This window comes from Typopeltis vanoorti, chromosome 3 (assembly GCF_054136105.1).
Source record: "Typopeltis vanoorti isolate ZY-2024b chromosome 3, IOZ_Tvanoo_1.0, whole genome shotgun sequence".
Taxonomy (NCBI): Eukaryota; Metazoa; Arthropoda; class Arachnida; order Uropygi; family Thelyphonidae; genus Typopeltis; species Typopeltis vanoorti.
In genome coordinates, this window is record NC_143551.1 from 64,292,471 (window position 1) to 64,313,883 (window position 21,413).

Consider the following 21,413-nt stretch of genomic DNA (forward strand, 5'->3'; position numbering starts at 1 on the left):
TATATATAAATTATTGAACTAACAGCATTGAACATAGGTGGAAAAGTAATTCCACCTATGTTCAATTGGGGGAGAGAGAGGGGATCAATCTCTGTAAATTTTTACTTTTTTTTTTTTTATCAGCATTGACAGTTAGTTTGCTGACTTGGATTTGTTCTGGAATTGTTCCAGAAAAACTGTGTATTGAATCATCATCCACCAAAGTTTTGACTGCATACATCAGCTGCATGTGGATGAAAAATTATTATCCTTTCTGGAGCATGTGTGTATCCCACGAATTGTCATTTTCCTGTAAATAAAAGTTCTAGAACCAACACAAATAGCAAAGAGGCTAAGACAGCCTTGCTTGACTCAGTAGTAGTAACCCATTAATTAGGATTTTGATATTTGTATTAGCATGTGCCTATTTGATAATGGATAGCAGCCTACTGTCTGTCTCATTCTATCTGAACACAGAAGGGGGATACCAGATAGGATGGTTCCATAAGGTTTCCATCCTGACTAACTTTTAGAGGTGATAGAAATGAAAGAAAACAGCTGTGTCACTTTTCAACATAATCTTCCTTTACTTCAACACACTTTCACATCTTCGAATTAACATTTCTATGCCCTTGGAAAAATTGTCTGTACTTTTGTCTGCAAAATAGCCTAAAACTGCATCTTTCATCTCATTGTCATTTGCAAATTTTCTTCCTCGAAGGTCTTTCTTCAATTTTTGAGAACAGGTAATAGTCACAGGGTGCTAGATCCGGGCTGTAGGGTATAGTGTTCAATCTCCTGGAAGCCACAGTCCACTTCAGACTTCGAAACAATGGCCTTATGGACTGGGTCATTGTTATGAAGCAGGCAAACACCATGACTCAGCATTCCTCATCTACTTTATGGCATCACACAGTTTGTGCAAGAGTGTTCTGGTCTCATGCCATCTCATTCTTGATCTTCTGATTCTTCTTTTTCCACTTATTTCGTTTCTGTATAATATTTTTGGTAGTCTGCTGTTGTCCATTCGATTTAAATGTTCTAGCCATTTTTGTTTATACCGTCTTATGTAGTAATTAATTGGTTTTATTTTCAGGGATTGTAAGATTTCTTTATTTGTTTTGTTAGGGTCCCACTTGGTATATAGTTGGATGAGCCATGGTTGCATGAGGATGACATCCTGACAGGAATAGAGATGGAAGGGTATCATGTTTTTCATGATGATAGAAAGGGTAAAATGGGAGGGAGAGTTCTAGTGATGATAGAAAAAGAGTTATGTAAATACAAGGTAGATATGCAAGGGGAAAATAGTGGCAGTGTTCTGAGGTAGTATGGTGTGAGATAGAGGTGAATAGAATGAAATACTTCATCTTCATCATCATCATTAAATTCCTGCCATGTACCCTCAAGGGGGGGGGGGGTGTACAGGATATGATAGTACTGCATGAAAAATTTACACCATTACTAACTTCCTATCTACAATTTTCCTCCAAATCAGTCTGTTACTTGCAAGACTCCAACATTATTAGATTCCATATTTCTATCGTCTAAGGCACTTTGTACCATATCAATACACCTATATCTTGGTCATCCTCTGGGTCGTTTTCCTGCCAAACTGGCAGAGAACACTTGTGCAGCTAATCTTTCCTCGCCCATTCTGTTTAAGTGACCATACCACCTGAGATTAGCTCTGCTAATGCATTCCTGGATGCTAACAATGTCAAGTTCTTTCCTAATATCCTCGTTTTTAATATGATATTGAAATTTATGCCATCTGTTCATGCCTCTAATCTTTCTCAGGAGTCTCATATCTGGTCAAGTGTTTTACTTCTGACCCAGCTCTCACATCCATAAGTTAAAACTGGTTTGAACACTGTCTTGTATACAGCTAATTTAGTGTCCCGACTAATTTCTCTCTTACTCCATATGAATTTATTCAACTGACTTCCTACCATACCAGCTTTGTTGATTCTGTTGTCTATTTCCATATTTAATTTACCATCTTCACTAAAAATCGTGCCTAAGTAGCTGAAATGTTTTACTTGTTCCACAGGTTCTCCATTCACAACACAGTTGACATTTTCAATGATTCTACCTATTTTCATGGTCTTTGTCTATTTAATGCTGACCGTCATACCATATCTATTACAACAGTTATTCAATTTAGTCAGGGAATCTTCCAAACTTGTAGCGGATTTATTTAGAAGTATAACATCTTCCGCATAAAGCAAAGAGATGACATTACCATCTCCAATTCTGATATCATGTTTAATACCACTTCCTTCATAATGTGATCCATATAGATAATGAATAACAGAGGGGATAATGTACATCCTTGTCTCACACAAAATTTAACATTAAACCATCTTCCTGTACTTCCTTCAATTCCAACTGCTGATTTACAACTCAAATAAAGACTAAGTAATGCTTGATATACTGCCCCATTGACACCATATAACTGTAGCGCATTGAACAGCTTCTCTCTTGGAACCTTGTCATAGGTATTTTCCAAATTGACAAAACTTAAATACAGATCTTTATTATATTCCCATGATTTCTCCACTATTTGTCATAAAGTGAAGCTCTGATCCTGACAGTCTCTGTTTGGCCTGAATTTTTCATTCTGTCAGTCGCTTTCTCTAGAGACTCATAAATTCCTCCACTTCTACCTTAGTAGAACCTTCTGTGGGACCATAGGCACAAATAAGTCTCATTGTCCAGTTCCCCATTCTGATATTTGCCCAAATCACTCTACTTGAGACTGTCTGCCATTCAAGAAGATGAGCCTCATATTTTGTGTTGAATATACTATGGCTACTCCTTCTTTTCCTTGATTGTCATTGCCTGAATATAACATTTTGTATTTATTGCTCAGAAAGATCTCACCAGTTTTTGCCTTTTTTGTTTCAGTTATCCCTATTATGTGAATCTGGTACTTATCCAATTCCTCAGCTAGCTCCATTTCTTTGTCATTCAGGCTTCTTATGTTGATAGTACCGATTTTTAACTCTGGGGATGTTGAGTTGAGGGGTGTTTTAGGATTTGTTCCAGTAGCTGACTTTTCGCTGTTCACCCTGGTTCCCTGACGAAAACAATGGGGGGCCTTGTTTAACAGGAACGCCTCAGCCAGCATGAAATTTTGTTATGTTGTACCATCATTTTGTATTTTGGTTTAACCAATAGGAATACAATTTGGTCGGCTAAATCCAAAATTGCCAGTCCATCCTCGTTCGTTCAGTATCCAGGTAGATACCCAACAGGCTGCACCACGAGAAGGTGAGGATTGGAGATTAGGTCATAAGCCCTGGTTGGTTCTTCGCATTCCTTTAAAGGCTATGTGGAGGTCTCCTCTCAGTTATACATCTTTGACCCTTAAGCATCCCAATGAAATACTTAGATGTTACTATAGATCTGGTAATGTGGAGGGGTAGTAACCACAAAATGTATAATCAAATTAGCCAAGGAAATTAGAAAAGGATAATCATTATGGGTGATTTTGATTATGACAATATAGACTGCGATAATGAGATAGCAATGTGAAGTAAAAAAAAATAATTTCTCGAGTTTTTGAGGGACAACTACCTCAGACAGAATGTAACAGAAGGCATGCAAGGATTTAGGGTTTTGGATTTGATCATCTCATCAGAGGATGTCATTATATATGAGGTATCAGATCTCATTCCAGTTGATGAGAGTGACCATGAAGTGATTACCTGAGTGGTCACCAGCAACGTTATGAGAAGTCCAGGAGACAGATTATGGCTATAGCATGGAATGAGAGTTGAGTGGAAAGGAGGTCAATGTTGCTTGGGTGTTATTTAAGAATGATCTAGTAGAAGCAATGTCTAAATTCCAATGGTCAGAAGTTTACTGTATTTACTCAAATATAACTCTAAAAATATTTCCCCAAAATTAAAGTTAAAAAATCCTGATGAGAAATATATGCAGGGATTTTCAGAAAGTAAAGTTTTTTTATGCAAAAACTAAATTGACGTTCATAATTAAATCCTCATTATTCATTAAAATTTATAATTGCTCACATTATATAATGAATGCATTTGAATTTTAATTATTAAAGTTATTTATGCAATCGGCTGCTCACCTTCATCACGCGATATAATTGAATCTTTCGCAACAATGCTTCTGTAATTAACTTAAAACACACAGTTTCATTCTTGCTTGTCCTTTTATCTGAAATCATAAGATCTTTGAGTTTAAAACCAGCACTTAAGTTGAATATTTCTTCATATTTCAAGCAAAAATTACCAGTCATTTACAAGATTTGAGATACATAATGAACAATCCTTCAAGAATGACTAATGAGAAGTGAAAGCAGAGGGCGAAATGGATAGCAATGGCAGGCTGGTAGAGATAGAGCAGCTATGAAGACGTGCATATGATTGGTGTGGTATTAACAAAAGATCACGACTGAACAACAAAAATCGTTCGTGTATGGCCGACAATTGTTGAGTTGAAATACTGATTCTCTTCAATCGAATTCCAAAATATCTGAAATTGCCATAACAGCATTCACTATAATTACTTAGTTTTAACACGTTCACTTCAGGGTGGTGGTTCGCCTGTTTATCGTTCCGCCAGTACTTCTCATTACTGTTTGTATACTGCTTCCACATCATGGGCGGGCTGAACTGACAAAGTTTCAACCTTCGGCTAAATTTTATTGCTAATTGTATGGTGCCGCTTCCGTGTCAGGCTGGCAGGTGGACTCACACACACACATTATCAGCATGTTAGCTACAATTCGTGGTACAAGTTTATTTGAAGTTAGCCTTTGTGATGTGTCTTAATGACATCGAAAATTTCAAATGCAATCGAAGAAACACTTATTCCTTGAAATTAAAATTTGGACAAAGGTTTGGATAATAGTTTTTAGTTAGATACTGTGTCGCAGTACAACATATGGTTTTGCTTGAGTCTGTACAGCATAGTTTCTGTGGGAGGGGACATGTGATTCATTAGTCAGTGCCGTTTTTATCACAATTGTCTCTAATTGCACTATTTGTTGAGAAATATATTACAGACTTCAAATGTGTCTGTACCTCATTCATTGATATAATAAAACTACTGGTTTTTTTTTGCATCTGCAGTATAGTGGCTTTGGGGAAGGCGTACTATTTACCATGGTGAGCGAGTTACTGTTTCCATGACGTGAACGTGTTTATACTTTTTTTCATGTGTGAGGTATATGCGAAAATTTTTAATTTATTTTATTGTAAAGTAAAAACAGGGATGCGAGTTATATTCGAGTAAATACAGCAAATAAGATAGGTGTGAAATGAATGAGTTAAAAGTTACAATGGAATTTCAACTTATCTTATGGAGGCAACATAAGATAAGTTGAAATAATCAATTCCATGAGGAGTATGAGGAACAGGGAAGAAGGGTGACTCAGTTGGAAAGGATAGCAAAAGTGCAGTATGAACAGCAGTTAACTAATGAAGCCAGAAAAAAAAAAAAAAAACAGAAGAAAAAAAAAGAACAATTATGGAAGGATGACGCTGATTGAAGAAAATGGTATAAGGACAACCGCCATAGAGGATATAGTTGAGATACTTAATGAGCAGTTCATAAAGGTCTTTCATCCTTATGAGTGTGACATCATGAAGAGTTTGAGAGTAGTGGATGATGAGGAAGAGAGACTGACTATGAGTGAGCAAAAGGAATATGGTGAAATGAGCAAACTTGATGTTAATAAGGCTGTGGGACTTGATATATCACTGTGTACTTTGAAGGAATGTGCCAGGGAACTGACATCTGTTTTATCATATTTGTTTAATATGCGTCTTACACTGGTTCAAGTTCCAAAGCAGTGGAAGGAAGGAAGGAAAGTTTGTACCAATTCACAAAGGAGGTAAGAAAACTCAACCATCAAATTATAGACCAATCTGTGTGTCAAGTGTTGTGGTTAAAGTGTTGGAAAGACTAGTGAGAACTAGAATACAAAACTGGGTTGACAACAATGGTATTATCTTTGATGGACAGCATGAATTTCTTAAAGGGAGGTCATGTTTTAATAATCTACTTACTTATTACAATTAACGTGACAGCTGCATTGCATGAAAAAGATGGATACACAGTAGCATACTTAGATTTTGCAAAAGGCCTTTGATAGATTACCACATGATAAGTCAAACTAGAGCGGATGAGGCCGGATATTATGCTAGTGTGTTGGATTCGAGACTGGCTATCTGATAGACATCAGCCAGTTGTGTATGGGGAAAGCAATATCTGGGAAGAGGAAAGTCACTAGTTGTGTGCCTCAGGGGGATCTGTTTTAAGGCAATTGCTCTTTAACCTGTATGTTAATGATATTGGGGAAGATTTGAATTGGGATATTTAGTTGTTTGCATATGATGCAAAGCCGGGAAGTACTATGGGGAGCAGAGTAGATGTGACCTTAAAATAAGACTCAAAGAGACTGAGCGGACTGGCATGAGAGTGGGGATGCCAGTTCAATGTTGCAAAATGTAAGTTATCAAAATCTGAAAAACAAAAATGAGACGTAGAATTCACTTGTGGTGGGAATGTATTGTTACAGATGGAATAAGAGATCTTGCGATGATGGTGGATAAGGATCTAATATTAGGGGACACTGCCAAAATTGTGAGGAACAACACATGAATTCTGGCAATGATGTGGAAGACATTGAGTTTACAGAAGTAAGGAGATTCTGGTTCCATTGTATAAGGCCTTGATTAGGCCATATGGACTATGTAATATAGATTTGGTCACCTAGTTTTCAAAAGTATGTAGAGATATTGAAAAGAATCCAGAGGTGATTGATAAGATAGGTTCTTGAAGAAAGGTTGAGAAGATGCAATTTGCAGTCTAGGGGATAGGATGAAGAGGAATGATATGATAAAGACATACAAGTAAGGGGTTGTTATAGGATTAATGCTGAAGAAGTTTTTCATAAAATGGTTGGAGATGAGGGAAGACAAGAAGTCATCCCTATAAACCATATAAGGATAGTATAAGCAAGGTGGTGAGAAGCAAGCTTTTTTTTTTTGCATGGAGGGATGTGAATGATTAAAGCACAATATGATGAGCATACTATCTCAGAGGATTACAAGAATTGTGAGGTCTAAAATACAAAATCCATCATATGGCAATACAACAGTAGTTTGTATAGGAGTATATCGAAACACACTGCATCAGAATCTGGTCTCTGGTCATAGCTAACAAGTAGCTATGACTTATTGGCTTCACAGGGACATTAACATAGGATGAGCCACTGTGCCAGATGGCAATGATGCAGGCTTCTGGTGGCATGATGGAGTTGGGAGTCTTTTCTCAGTGCATACATTAGGTCTTTCAATGAATCAACATCTAAATGACAGTTTACTTCAACAGCTTTCAAACTAGGTGTGCACCTGTTTAATGGTTTATCCATCTTCATATATGATAATGGTTACTTCCAGCAGCACTAGCATGAAAGGATGCATGTAGTTAGCAAAAATGATGGGACATTTTTCAGACGTTGCTTCAGAAGTAGCGAAAAATAATTTAATCAGGCTTTGGTAAAACTATATATTGCAACATGGTGTGCCATACTTCATTAGTCTATTTAGTCACTGGATCTAAACCCAGAACGTAGCATCTATGACAGGAAGTGAAATGATCTGTTCCTTCATGACAGGAATCTGTTACAATCAAGGCAAATAGGATGAAAGTAAATCTGCAGGAACCAGCATTCCTATGGAATCGATGCTCAAACAAGTTGAAGCTGTTTTTGATGGGAGATAGGAATGCTACTCCCTATTAGGAAAGTGTACTTAATAAACTGGTCATTCAATTTATAATAAATATGCAAAGAAATTAAATATTACTTTAATTAAATTAAAATAAACTAACCATGAAAAAGGATCCAGGAATAGCAAATGTCTGTTTGTAGAGATAAGCAGAAGAAAACAGAATAAAAACATATACCAGATTTGCTTTCTGATAAGCCTTCAACAATGAGGAGAGTGCCATTAACTCTTCAAGGCTGCTAGGAAATTTTAAGCCTTCACTAGAAAATAATAACATAGATAAATTAATATTTAGTATTCAAATCTTCAAATGAACTTCTAATGATTAGGTACCCGATAATATGACTATATTAAAAGATTTTGTCTTTGTGAGTGAAGACAAGAAGTCATCCCTATAAACCGTATAAGGAGAGTGTAAGCAAGCTTTTCAAAAGCACCATTTTAAATTGAAAAGATTTAAATCTTTTAAATTTAAAAAAAATAAATCCATATAGACTAACTTACTATTATGTGATCCCTTTTAATCAAATATACTGGATATTTAAGTAATAAACAATCAGAGTTGTACTAGTGCTTTTAAAAGAAACATAAAAAAAAAAAAAAAATAAAAATCACTAACACATTTTTTAAATGAGAGTCCCATCTGTGAATGGTTATAAATCTACAGCACATTTAGTACCAAGGGTAGATAATCTAGGACCCCTGCTCTAGACACCAAACATGATACTTTTATCAAGCCACTTCAGTAAGCAGGAAGTGTGGCCTCACACCAGTGATGAAAATCAAGTAGCATCTAAGACGTTACTACATAATTTAAATTAAGGGGATATTAAATCCCCTATTATTTCACAGCCGAATAAGAAACTCAAAGATAGGAATCAAAGAGTTTCATGCTGAATATAGCAAACCACAAAAATTTCAGCAGATGGTAGCATAAGCTAAAGCACAGTCTAACACTAGGGCAACTCATTGCAAAGGTGGGTAAAGTTCTGATCGGTATTCTTAGTATTACCCATAATGTAACACACATCACCTAGGAGATGTATGATGTTATACATTATGGTGGAAGGTCACTAGCCAGACCGGTTTCGACCTTTATTGATGTCTCATCAGTGAGTAGGTAGACCAGGTAATACTGAGGTTATAGCAAAAAGAACTTTTTGCTATACTTTGCTATACGAGTTGTCAAAAAAGGTGCACCCATAAATTACTTAAACAGAAGAGCCAATAGGCTTCACTTCGGCCTATTGGCCGAAGTGAAGTCTATTGGCTCTATTATTTAAATTAAGGGGATATTAAATCCCACATTATTTCAAAGCCGAATAAGAAACTCAAAGATAGGAATCAAAGAGTTTCATGCCGAATATATTTTGGTGAAACATAAGTGCACCTTGATAAAATGCAACACTTACATTAAGAAGTTTAACTGTATAAAATTTTCATCCAAGTACCAAGAGCATCTTCAGTATGAATTCAAAATAAACACAAATAACATAAACCAAAATCAACAAGAATGTGATTTTGTCAATTAACTACACACAGAATAGAGTAGCACAGTCCTAAGTATTCTAAAGTCTGATAATGTATATATATGTTAAAAAAATTAACTAGAGTGAATTAAGTTTAAGCCTATCAGATCTACCATTCAGACTGGAGCAATGAAACAAGGTATCACAGCTTTCTTCATATAACCGCTCAGTAAAAAAATGGCTTTTATGTAGGACTACTCTTTTATGAAAGAATTTTATATTTAGAGGAGATGGCAAGTTTAGCAAGTCCAGCTCATGGAATTTAATATAGTCTAGATCATAGGTTCCCAAAGTGGGCAGTACAGCCCCCCATTGGGCACTGAAGCCTTCTAGGGGGGGCTATAGTGGGATCAGAAGCATTTGGGGGCATTCAGGCAGTCTAGGGGTCGGTGGCTCTTTATAGAAGAAATTAATAATATATATTTAAAAATTAATTATTTTCGTGATTTTGCGATTAGATAATAATTTAAAATTTAAATATTGAATTTTAATTCATCTTATGCCTGTCTTACACGATCGATTTTTTTTTATCAATTTTCTATTTCAATTATTTAATCATTTGAAAATTTAACATGTCAGATAGAAATAGATGTCAATTTTCTATGTCAATGAGAAAACTGAACGTGTCATACAGGATATTTTAACTTTTATTTTTTATATACTTAAAAAATGTATTCATTTTTTGCTATTGTAAAAATTGATTGTGCCATACAGGCTTTGGTCTATCCACGCAGCAGACGAGTCTTAACTAGTAGTATGTTGGTCAACTATTACGTAGGTAATTCGCTCAATTCAGCATGTTTTGACAGGAATATGGGTGCTTGCAGTGACTTGTTCAAAGCATGAGTAAGATGGTATCGCAAACAAGTCAATGCATGCAAGTCGATTCGGGCTAGATTTCAAATCTATAAATACCAGTGGTTTAGGAATAAGTTTCATTATCTTTTGTGTGCTTTGCCAACAATCATCAGTCGAAAGTGTGATAGATAAGTGGAGTCATACAAAGTGTAAATTAAATCTTTTATTTTGTGAATATTTTTGCAAATTTTATTACTTCATTATGTCTGAATATAAGAAGAAATGTCGACAGTACAGTATTGAGTATTTGAAATATGGTTTTATTCAAACTGTTATAATGGGGGCGTTACAAAATTTATGTCTTGCAAAGTGGGCAGTGGCCTGAAAAAGTTTGGCAACCTATGGTCTAGATATTCCTCATGACAAACAGCCTCAGATCTACCAGTGTAGCCAAAGTATAATACTACAGGTACAAGGAATTTGACAGACACCACAAAAGCCCAAATAGGGATGATTAAACATTCACATGTGCGCCACAGTAAAAAAATAATATTTATTTTACAAAGATTCCATCTTACACATCGCAAGACATCATCAATGAAAGTGAAGAACAATGGTAAGGAATCTGAACAATAAAACAGTACAGCGCATGTTAAATTTGAACCACTCTGCACAACAGGGATTCAAATTTGGCATATGCGCTGCAGTTTTATTGTTCAAATTCTTTAACATTGTTCTTCAATCTCACTAGTGATGTCTTACAATATGCAAGATGAAATATTTTCAAAGTAAATATTATTTTTTACTGTGGCAGAAGTGTGAATATTTAATTAGGGAAACTCCACAAGTCTTGCTACACAAGGAAGACAAATAGGGATGTTTGTCGTTTGCAGAGCCTAGTAAGGAGATCAGTTTATTAATCAAGCATAAAGCACTCTGAGACCATAATATGGAGATTCATTTGAATACATTTATGATGTAATAGGGTGGCAACACAGTTGACAACTTCTTGGGAGACTAGTGATGGAGAAACTCCACAACTGTTAATGACCTTGTTGATAAGACTCAGTGAAGTCATATGACCAGATGACAGTTTGGAAAAAATTTATTTCTTGTGTTAATAATGCCTCAGTAGAGCACAGTGAATGAGTTCAATAAGAGTTTTAATGGTGCCAATATTTGACTGAGTCAGTGTGATCAAGCATGGATATAAACTGTGGTGTGAGCTTTCTTTCTAAAGATAGAATGCTGAAGGCTTCCATCTGGCTGCTGAAAAATAATAATGTCTAAGAAGAAAGAACTGTACTGGTCATTTTCTATTTCTGAACTATATATATAGATGAAAGATACTGATTTTTGTAAGAAAGTAATGAAGTTTAGACATTGAACCTTGCCATTTTGCAATGATATCATCCACATATTTATACAATACTGAGGGTCCAGGATAGATTGTCTACGAGCAGATGCTGTTCAAGTCATTCCATAAAGTAATTTGCAAGGGTAGGAGAAAGAGGACTGCACATGGTAGTATCCTCTATTTGTCGGTAAAATTTGTTCTGATAAGTACCTGAACAGATGACAAAATCAAGATGATTAATATCTAAAGGAAACCTTATAGGAGTAGCTCTCACAGTGCATTTAACAAGCATTTCTGAAGAAACACAATATCAAGATTGATTAAGATGTCATCTAAATTAAGATGAAGCTGAAATTTTTTTCTTTAAAATAGAGAGACTATTGTTGATAAAGGACATAGATTTACCTGTGAAGGTTATCAGCAAACTAGAGAGAGAGAGAGAGAGAGATGCTTTGTAACAAGGTGAACCTATGTGATCAATTACAGGTTATGACACACTTTCTTTGAGGATTGTGGAAACACCATACAATCTTAGCGGGTTGCCATGATAGACCTTAAGCTTATTTTTGGTTTCTTCATACTAACTGGTGCTGCCAGCAATGAGTTTCTTTAGTCTAACTGATTAGAGGTTGGATTACCAGAAAGAGTGTGATAAGTAATGTAATCACATAATATTAAAATAAGTTTTCTATAGTATTCTTTCCTGTCTTAACCCCCCAATGGGCCATGATGTCTATAGATGTCCAGCTAAATCTGGATACGATTCTGAAACACCTGTTGAATCACATGGATAAGAAGGGCAATATGGTCTCACTATTTCATCCACCTCGCCGGTAGGGAGGTTAATCAAACTTGCATTTTAATTTGTCAATCTTTGTGATTACAAAATTTGCAGCTCTCGTTAAAGACACCAATACTTTGAGTTGAATAAGAGATTAGGTGGAGGTTCAATTAGATTCCTACACATTTAGGAATCTAATTTATTTTGTTAATCCACATGGAAAGCCTATTTCAAAGCAGTGTAATGAAATATTTTGATGAACTAGTGGCGCCACCTTCATTAGTGTTGTATCAACTGTTTATGACATTTGTTATATTAGAAGCCAAGTTATATATAATGAAGTTATATATATATAATGAATAAGAGATTAGGTGGAGGTTCACACTTATAAAAGAATTTGTTCTGCTTCAAAACAAAGTTAGTCACAGTGTCTCAAGGAATATTCTATTGGACGGCCCGGCTTTTCGTCATCCTCAAGCATCTCACGACCACTTTGAAATCGCTTAAACCACTCGTAAACTTGAATTCAGGATAAGCATTCATCACCGTATGCTTTTTGAAGCATTTGATGCATTTCAGTGAAACTTTTACCAAGTTTAACACTAAAGTCAATCGCAGCTCTGTTTGCAACTCATTTTCCGACCGTTCGTCAAAACACACTGTCACTCTTGGCACTATAACTTGGCTTCTAATATAACAAATGTCATAAACAGTTGACACAACACTAATGAAGGTTGCCGCTTTCGACAACAAAAAGATACAATAGGTGGCGCCTCTAGTTTCTTCTATTTTCGAAGAGTTCGGTTTGTTTTTGGACAGAGGGTGTATAAAGCTAGAGATTTTGTCTCCTTAAGGTGACATTAAAGTAAAGACCTGTTCATTTCTAAGTAAGCATAATGGACTTTGCAAGACCAAGCAAGCAAGAATTATCTGAGCACTCTACACATTTAGGAATCTAATTTATTTGGTTAATCCACATGGAAAGCCTATTTCAAAGCAGTGTAATCTCAGTTTGTCATAGATACACTGCTCTGAAATAGACCTCTAAGAAGCTCAGAAATATTTTAATGAATTGAAATGTAAACAGATATTTAAATCAAAATTAATACAATGGAATATTTTAGAAGTTTAACTGCCTATAAAATTGTTAGCAAAGCATGAAGACCATTTTCATTATGAATTCAAAGAATAAACAATGCAAAAGTAACATAACTGAATAATCAATAATGAGAATGTCAGTTACACATGAACACAAGAATGGGAGGGGGGGGGGAAGAGATAGCAAACTTTTTTTCCAAGAAAGACTGGATAGTAAATATTTTAGGCTCTGCAGGCCAAGAGGTAAAATCAAGAATATCATGTACCAATATAAAATTGAAAACAAAATGTACAAATTTTTTATTAATTTTTAATTATTTATTTTATTATTGGTAATTATAAAAAAATACATCTGATCAAAATCTATCTGCTCCTTTCCCCCCATGTATACCATATATTTGTCAATGTAAATTTGTAATATCTTCAAACTAAAAAATTACCCAAAACACTGTCAAGATATCACTGTGAGTGCAAGTGGTATCAGTGGCAGCGTGCAGTGATCACAAATGGATATGAAAAAACACAAACATCTTATGAAACCAATATATTATTTTGGTTGTAATGTATTTTTGCCTATAAATTGTATGTGTTCTATTATCCAGTTTGCCTGGTTGTGGGACAAAAAACCTGAGAGTCTGCCTGCTACATACAAGACACAGCCTGTCTCATTTTCAGTTGAAAAGCCCTGATAATGGTTTTTCACGTCTTAGGAGTTACCAAAGGGCTTCATCTATACTGACTGAGCTATGGAGGATCCTATTATCCTTTATATTAAAATAGTTCATATTTTAATTGTATGACTTATCATAAAATCTATCTAGAATAAACTTTACTGCAATGCTACCAAGTTACAATGATGGTGATATTATGTTGCATTAACATAAATGTTAACTAGAACATTTAATTAATAATGCAATTTTTATACATATATGTGTGAATTCCACTCGTGAAAGTCTGTTAGCCTATAGTACATTAGTATTAGTACCAGGGTGGGCTATGGATTAGATAGTAAGTCCTGATCATCATCATCATCATCAAATTCCTGACATGTACCCTCAAGGGGTGTACAGGATATGATAGTACCATGAAACTTGCATAATTACTAACTTCCTATTTACAATTTTCCTCCAAATCAATCTGTTACCTGTCAAGACTCCAACATTATCAGATCTTATATTTCCATCTTCTAAGACACTTTTTACTATATCAATCCACCTATATCTTGGTCTTCCTCTGGGTCTTATTCCTGTCTTCTTATGCTAATCTACCCTCTCCCATTCTGTTTAAGTGACCATATCACCTGAGATTAGCTCTGCTAACACATTCCTGGATGCTAACAATCTTAAGTTATTTCCTAATATCCTCATTTTTAATATGATATCGCCACTGATGCCATCTGTTCACATCTCTAATCTTTCTCAGGACTCTCGTATCCATGGTTTCTAGTAAAACACTTGACTACGGTCAGGTGTTTTACTTTTAACCTAGGCTCTCAGATCCGTAAGTTAAAATTGGTTTGAACACTGTCTTGTATACAGCTAATTTAGTGTTTTGACTAATTTCTCTCTTATTCCATATAAACTTATTCAATTTACTTCCTACCAGCTTTGTTGATTCTGTAGTCTATTTCCATATTTAATTTACCATCTTCACTAAAAATCGTGCCTAAAGAGCTGAAATGTTTTACTTGTAAAAGTTTATTGGATAAGGTCAAGAATTTTATTGTGAACATTCATAATTAAGTTACACTGAAAAAATATCATAAAAACAATCCAAAGAGTAATAACTGTTAGCCATAATTTTACTCAACTACTGTTGAATAAAATAATGGTCAACAATGAAGGACAATATGATCAATATGAAGGCTAATGTAATACAAATGCATGCTGAGAAACTGTAGTCACCCAGCAGTAGTGCTAGTTTACAGGAGCGATTTAACAAAGTAGAACATAGTAGATTTAACTGGATTGTCTCTCTCATATAGCTGAAGGACTGGTGGCGACTGATTTATCAACCTGATCAAATTAAGAGACTGTTCAAGTTAGCAACCATTAAAGCACAATGATAGTACAACATGACAGAATATCATACCAGCTGGAGGCATCACCTGGTTAAACAAAGTCCCTGTTGTTTTCATCAGAGAACCAGGGTTAACAGAAATAAATCAGCTACTGGAACAAATACCAACTCAACATCATCACAGTTCAAGATTGACATCATTAACATATGAAGCATCAATGGAAAAAGCAGAACTGGATAGGTACCAGATCAATATAATAGGTTTCCAAAACAAAACAAACAAAAACAGTGAGATCTTCCTAACAACAAATATAAGATGTTATATTCAGGCAATAACCATCAGGGAAAATGAGTAACTATAGTCGTCACCATCAAATTTCTGATATGTACCTTCGGGGGGGGGGGGGGGGATATGAGAATAATCTTCTTGAATGGCAGACAATATCAAGCAGAATGATGTGGACAAATATCAGAATGGGGAACTCAACAATGAGATTTATCTGCCTTTATAGTTCCAAAGAAGTCCTCTAAGAAAAAAGCAGAGGAATTTTTTGAGGCATCAGACAAGGCAGCTAACACACAATGAAAAGGAAAAGTTGATCCTTGTTGGAGATCTAAATAGAAGAGTTGGAAATGATTAACAGACATATAAAAATGTTCTGGGAAAATTTGGAGAAAAGAGCAAAGCTAATAATGAGAGTATCCCCTATATAGATCCTGTTTCCCCTATATAGGTGCAATGAATACAGTATACACCAGTGGAGGGAGTGGATCCTTGGATGAGTTGAGTAAGTACTTTAATTTTGCAGGAGGTTTAAGATGGATTTATGGTTATATTTTTGTAGTATTCTGTCTGATATCCCTTTAATGTATGGCAGTCAGTCTCAAGTAGAGTAATGTGGGCAAATATGAGAATGGGGAACCGGACAATGAGACTTATTTGTGCCTATGGTCCCACAGAAGGTTCTACTAAGGTAGAAGTGGAGGAATTTTTTGAGGCTTTAGAAAAAGCAACTGACACAATGAAGGAAAAGTTGGTCCTTGTTGGGAATCTAAATAGCAGAGTAGGAAATGATTGTCAGACATACAAAAATATTTTGGGAAAATTTGGAGAAAAGAGCAAAGCTAATAATAATGGCAAATACCTGTTGGATTTCTGCTTAGGACATGGACTGGTTATTACTAACACCATGTTCCAACATAAAAATGTGCACAAATTCACATGGAGAGAAGAGGCTAGGAATAAGAAAAGTCTCATTGACTATGTTATTGTTATAGTGATGTTTTCTCCCTGGTGCAGGACACCAGAGAGTACAGAGGATTTGAAATTGGAAGTGATCACTATTTAGTCTTGAGCAGGATAAAATTGAATTTCATATTGAAAAGAATAACATGTAAGAAAGTTTTAAAGCGAATAAAAGTTGATCAGCTCAGATGTGAACTGTACACTAAAATACACAAAGATTATTGAAGAAAAAATGAAAGAGTTTGAAAACAGGAACCAAACCTTGGAGATTCAGTGGCAAACTCTGAAGAAAACATTGATTGATTCTGCCAGAGAGGCATGTGGTGAGGTTGTGTGCAAGGATAAAAAAATCAGAACACCCTGGTGGACACAGGAAGTTAAAGAGGCAGTGAAGGAAAAGAAGAAAGCATATCAAAAGTTCCTGGCAAATAAGTCAGCTTTTACTCTTACAGAATACAGAGACAAATGTAAGAAAGCTAAACAGTGTGTAAAACTAGCTAAACAAAAGTCATGGGAGGACTTTGGCAAGAATATAGAAAATAAATATCAAGAAGGTGGCAAAATATTCTGGAGGTTGTTGAAGAAGCTTAGGAATGGAGGAAAGAGTGCTGTAAAAGGAGTTAGAGATGATAAAGGTGACATGAAAACAGGAGAAAAAGATATCCTTGAAGTATGGAGTAATTACTTTGAAAAACTGCTAAATGAAACAAGCAGTGATGACAGCACAGTGATAAAAAACACTGACCAGGCATGCAGTCAGGAATACATATCCATACTTGAAGTAGAAAAAGCCATCAAAGGCTTGAAATGTGGAAAGGCAGCAGGAGTAGATGATATTCGACCAGAAATGCTAAAGTATGGTGGTATAAAAGTCTTACAGTGGCTGCACTGCATAGTTCAGAAAGTCTGGACAGAGGGACGAATTCCCGATGATTGGAGCAGAGCTCTTATAGTACCCATATATAAAAAGGGAAATAAAACTGAATGTGAGAAATACAGAGGTATTTCCCTACTGAGTGTTCCTGGCAAAAGATCTATGCAAGTATACTTGAGAAATGGTTGAGAAGAATTGTGGAAGAAAAGCTTGGTGAAGAACTGGTGAGGATTTGAAATTAGAAATGATTGCCATTTAATGTTGAATATGATAAAATTGAATTTTATATTGAAAAGAAGAGTGAGTAAGAAAGTTTTAAAACGAATCAAATTTGAGCACTTTTTAGAGGTGAACTGTAGACTCAAATACACAAACATTATTCAACAAAATATGAAAGAGATTGAAAACAAGAACCAAACCTTGAAGATACAGCAACAACTTTTGAAGAAAAAAAAAAAAAAAAAAAAAAACATTCACTGATTCAGCCAAAGAGGCATGTGGTGAGATTATTACTATTACTATTATTACGGGCAACTCCAGGGACTCATCAAATGAGGCCACAAATCATATTCATCACAACTATTCGACAGTCATACGGTATCTATCATACCTCGCCTTAAACTAATTCACTGTCACAGCATCCACCACAGACTCAGGGAGCGCATTCCACTCATTCACTACTCTAAAAGTAAAGAACCCAGCTCTAACACCTTTACTAACCACACTTTTGCCCAGTTTCCATGGATGTCCCCTAGTCCTCCCACAACCAGCCCTGTTCTCAATCTTCTGAATTAATTTTATAGAAACCCTTCAGTAATTTGAATGTCTCAATCATATCTCCCCTCCTCCACCTATCAACCAATTTTTGCAACCCACAAATCCTCAACCTGTTCTCATAAGGTTCATTCCACAGACCTGCTATCATCTTGGTCACTCGCCTCTGGATCCTCTCCACCTCCTCCCCATCAAGAAGAAACCTAGGTGACCAAATCTGAGCACAGTAGTCGAGATGGGGTCTTATCAAGGCTCGATACAGAGGAACAATAACCTGCTTGTCAACGTATTACTCAGAATGCCAAGGTAGACTCAGGAAGTTAAAGAGGCAGCGAATGAAAAGAAGAAAGCATTTTGAAAGTTCCTGGCAAGTAAGTCAGTATGTGATCTTAAAGAATATAGATAAAATGTAGGAAAACAAAGAACTGTGTAAAACTAGCTAAACAAAAGTCATGGGCAGGCATTGGTAAGAACATAAAAATATATATAGGAATGTGGCTAAACATTCTAGATGATAATGAAAATGGAGGAAAGAATGCTGAAAAGGAATCAGAGATGATAAAGGCAAAATGAAAATGGAAGATAGAGATATTCTAGATGTCTAGCGCAGTTACTTTGAGATACTTTCCTTTAGTGTTACACGGTGATCAACATTCATTTTACATAAATTATCGACTCTACAACCGTATTATAAATATTTATTTTAATTTCCCGACAATTTGACCTTCATATTAAGGTCATCATCTGGAGTATACACATATATATACAGAGACAAGCTAAATTACATTTCACACAGTATGCTGAGGAGACAATGATTTGATCAACAAGTATTCTACTGGCCTGACCTCTAGTGAAAATAAAATAAAATTACAAAAAATAAATGAAATAAAATAAATCAACTACATTAAACCTATATTCTATTTAAGACATCAGAGAAACATTCTTTCATATTGATAGTTATGTTACAGAAAAAACGATGTCCAAATTTAAAATGACAATTGTTATATTAGATTTAGGATCCTAGATTACTTATGGTCCAATTTATAATTAACTCTTAAGGAGAAAGGTTAAGTGGGTAGAATATGTGCCTTCCATATGCTTGGAATTTTTAGGCCATCATTATTGTTAAGATGAGGGTGATGGATAAGAATCTCACAGGCCTCCTTAAATTTATGTTCATACCATGTTTTTGGTGTAATGTAAACAACAGTGCTTTTCCAGTCAATTCTATGTAAAGTGTTCAGGGTATGATCAGAAAGACCAGCTTGACCATTATCATCATCAAATTCCATCATTATTGTTAAGATGAGGGTGATGGAAAAGAATCTCACAGGCCTCCTTAAATTTATGTTCATACCATGTTTTGGTGTGATGTAAACAACAGTGCTTTTCCAGTCAATTCTATGTGAAGTGTTCAGGGTATGATCAGAAAGACCAGCTTGACTATAGTTATTATTAGTATATGACACTTCCAGGGAGTCCAAGGACTCATCGAGAGAGGGCACCTACTCTACAACTCTTTCTACTCTAAGCTTATTCTAACCACAACTAACTACATACCTATGTATAGTTAATTGAATGCCATCTACTGCCCATCACTAGTGTTTCCACAGGCAATCACAAACATCCTGACATGTACCCTCAAGGGAGGGGGGGTGTACAGAATATGATCGTACTACATGAAAAATCACATCATTACTAACTTCCTATCTACAATTTTCCTTCAAATCAGTCTGTTACTTGTCAAGACTCCAACATTATCAGATCTCATATTTTTTTTGTCTAAGGCACTTTTTACCGTATCAATACACCTATATCTTGGTCTTCCTCTGGGTCGTTTTCCTGCCAACCTGGCAGAGAACACTTGTTTTGATAATCTTTCCTCGCCCATTCTGTTTAAGTGACCATACCACCAGAGATTAGCTCTGCTAACGCGTTCCTGGGTGCTGACAATGTCAAGTTCTTTCCTAATATCCTCATTTTTAATATGATATTGCCATTGATACCATCTGTTCATGCCTCTATTCTTTCTCAGAACTCTCATATCTGTGGTTTCTAGTCTTTGGTCAAGTGTTTTATTTCTGACCCAGCTCTCACATCCATAAGTTAAAACTTTTTTGAACACTGTCTTGTATACAGATAATTTAGTGTTCTGACTGATTTCTCTATTATTCCATATGAATTAATTCAATTGACTGCCTACCATACCAGCTTTGTTTATTCTGTTGTCTATTTCCATATTTAATTTACCATCTTCACAAAAATGGTGCCTAAGTAGCTAAAATGTTTTACTTGTTCCACAGGTTCCCCATTCACAAAGCAGTTGACGTTTTCAACAATTCTACCTATTTTCATTGTCTTTGTCTTTTTAATGCTGACCGTCATACCATATCTATTACAACAGTTATTCAATTTAGTCAGGGAATCTTCCAAACTTGTAGCAGATTTAGTTAGAAGTATAACATCGTCCACATACAGCAAAGAGCTGACATTAACATCTCTAATTCTGATATCATGTTTAATACCACTTCCTTCATAATGTGATCCATACAGATAATGAATAACAGAGGGGATAATGTACATCCTTGTCTCACACAAAATTTAACATTGAACCATCTTCCTGTACTTCCTTCAATTCCAACTGCTGATTTACAACTCAAATAAAGACTAAGTACTGCTTAATATAGTGCCCCATTGACACCATATAACTGTAGCGTATTGAATAGCTTCTCTCTCTTGGCACCTCATCATATGCCTTTTGCAGATCGACAAAACCTAAATACAGATCTTTGTTATATTCCCAAGCTTTCTCAACTATTTGTCATAAAGTGAAGCTCTGATCCTGACAGTCTCTGTTTGGCCTGAATTCAGCTTGTTCTTCACCAAGCTTTTCTTCCACAATTCTTCTCAACCGTTTCTCAAGTATACTTGCATAGATCTTGCCAGGAACACTCAGTAGGGAAATACCTCTGTAATTCTCACATTCAGTTTTATTTCCCTTTTTATATATGGGTACTATTAGAGCTCTACTCCAATCATCGGGAATTCGTCCTTCTGTCCAGACTTTGTGATCTATGTAGTGCAGCCACTGTAAGACTCTTATACCACCATACTTCAGCATTTCTGGTCGAATATCATCTACTCCTGCTGCCTTTCCACATTTCAAGCCTTTGATGGCTTCTACTT

General features: G+C 35.5%; 1 protein-coding gene across 3 annotated transcripts in view; it reads right to left on the reverse strand.

The window, feature by feature from the left end:
- The window catches only part of LOC150108213 (transmembrane protein 41A-like), a 79,146-nt gene that overhangs the window by 31,560 nt on the left and 26,173 nt on the right, over positions 1-21,413 (reverse strand). For all 3 annotated transcript variants that reach the window (XM_090415658.1, XM_090415659.1, XM_090415660.1), the window contains exon 3: positions 7,855-8,011. In XM_090415658.1, the coding sequence (XP_090271784.1) occupies positions 7,855-8,011 (157 nt within the window). The remainder of the gene's footprint in view (positions 1-7,854; positions 8,012-21,413) is intronic.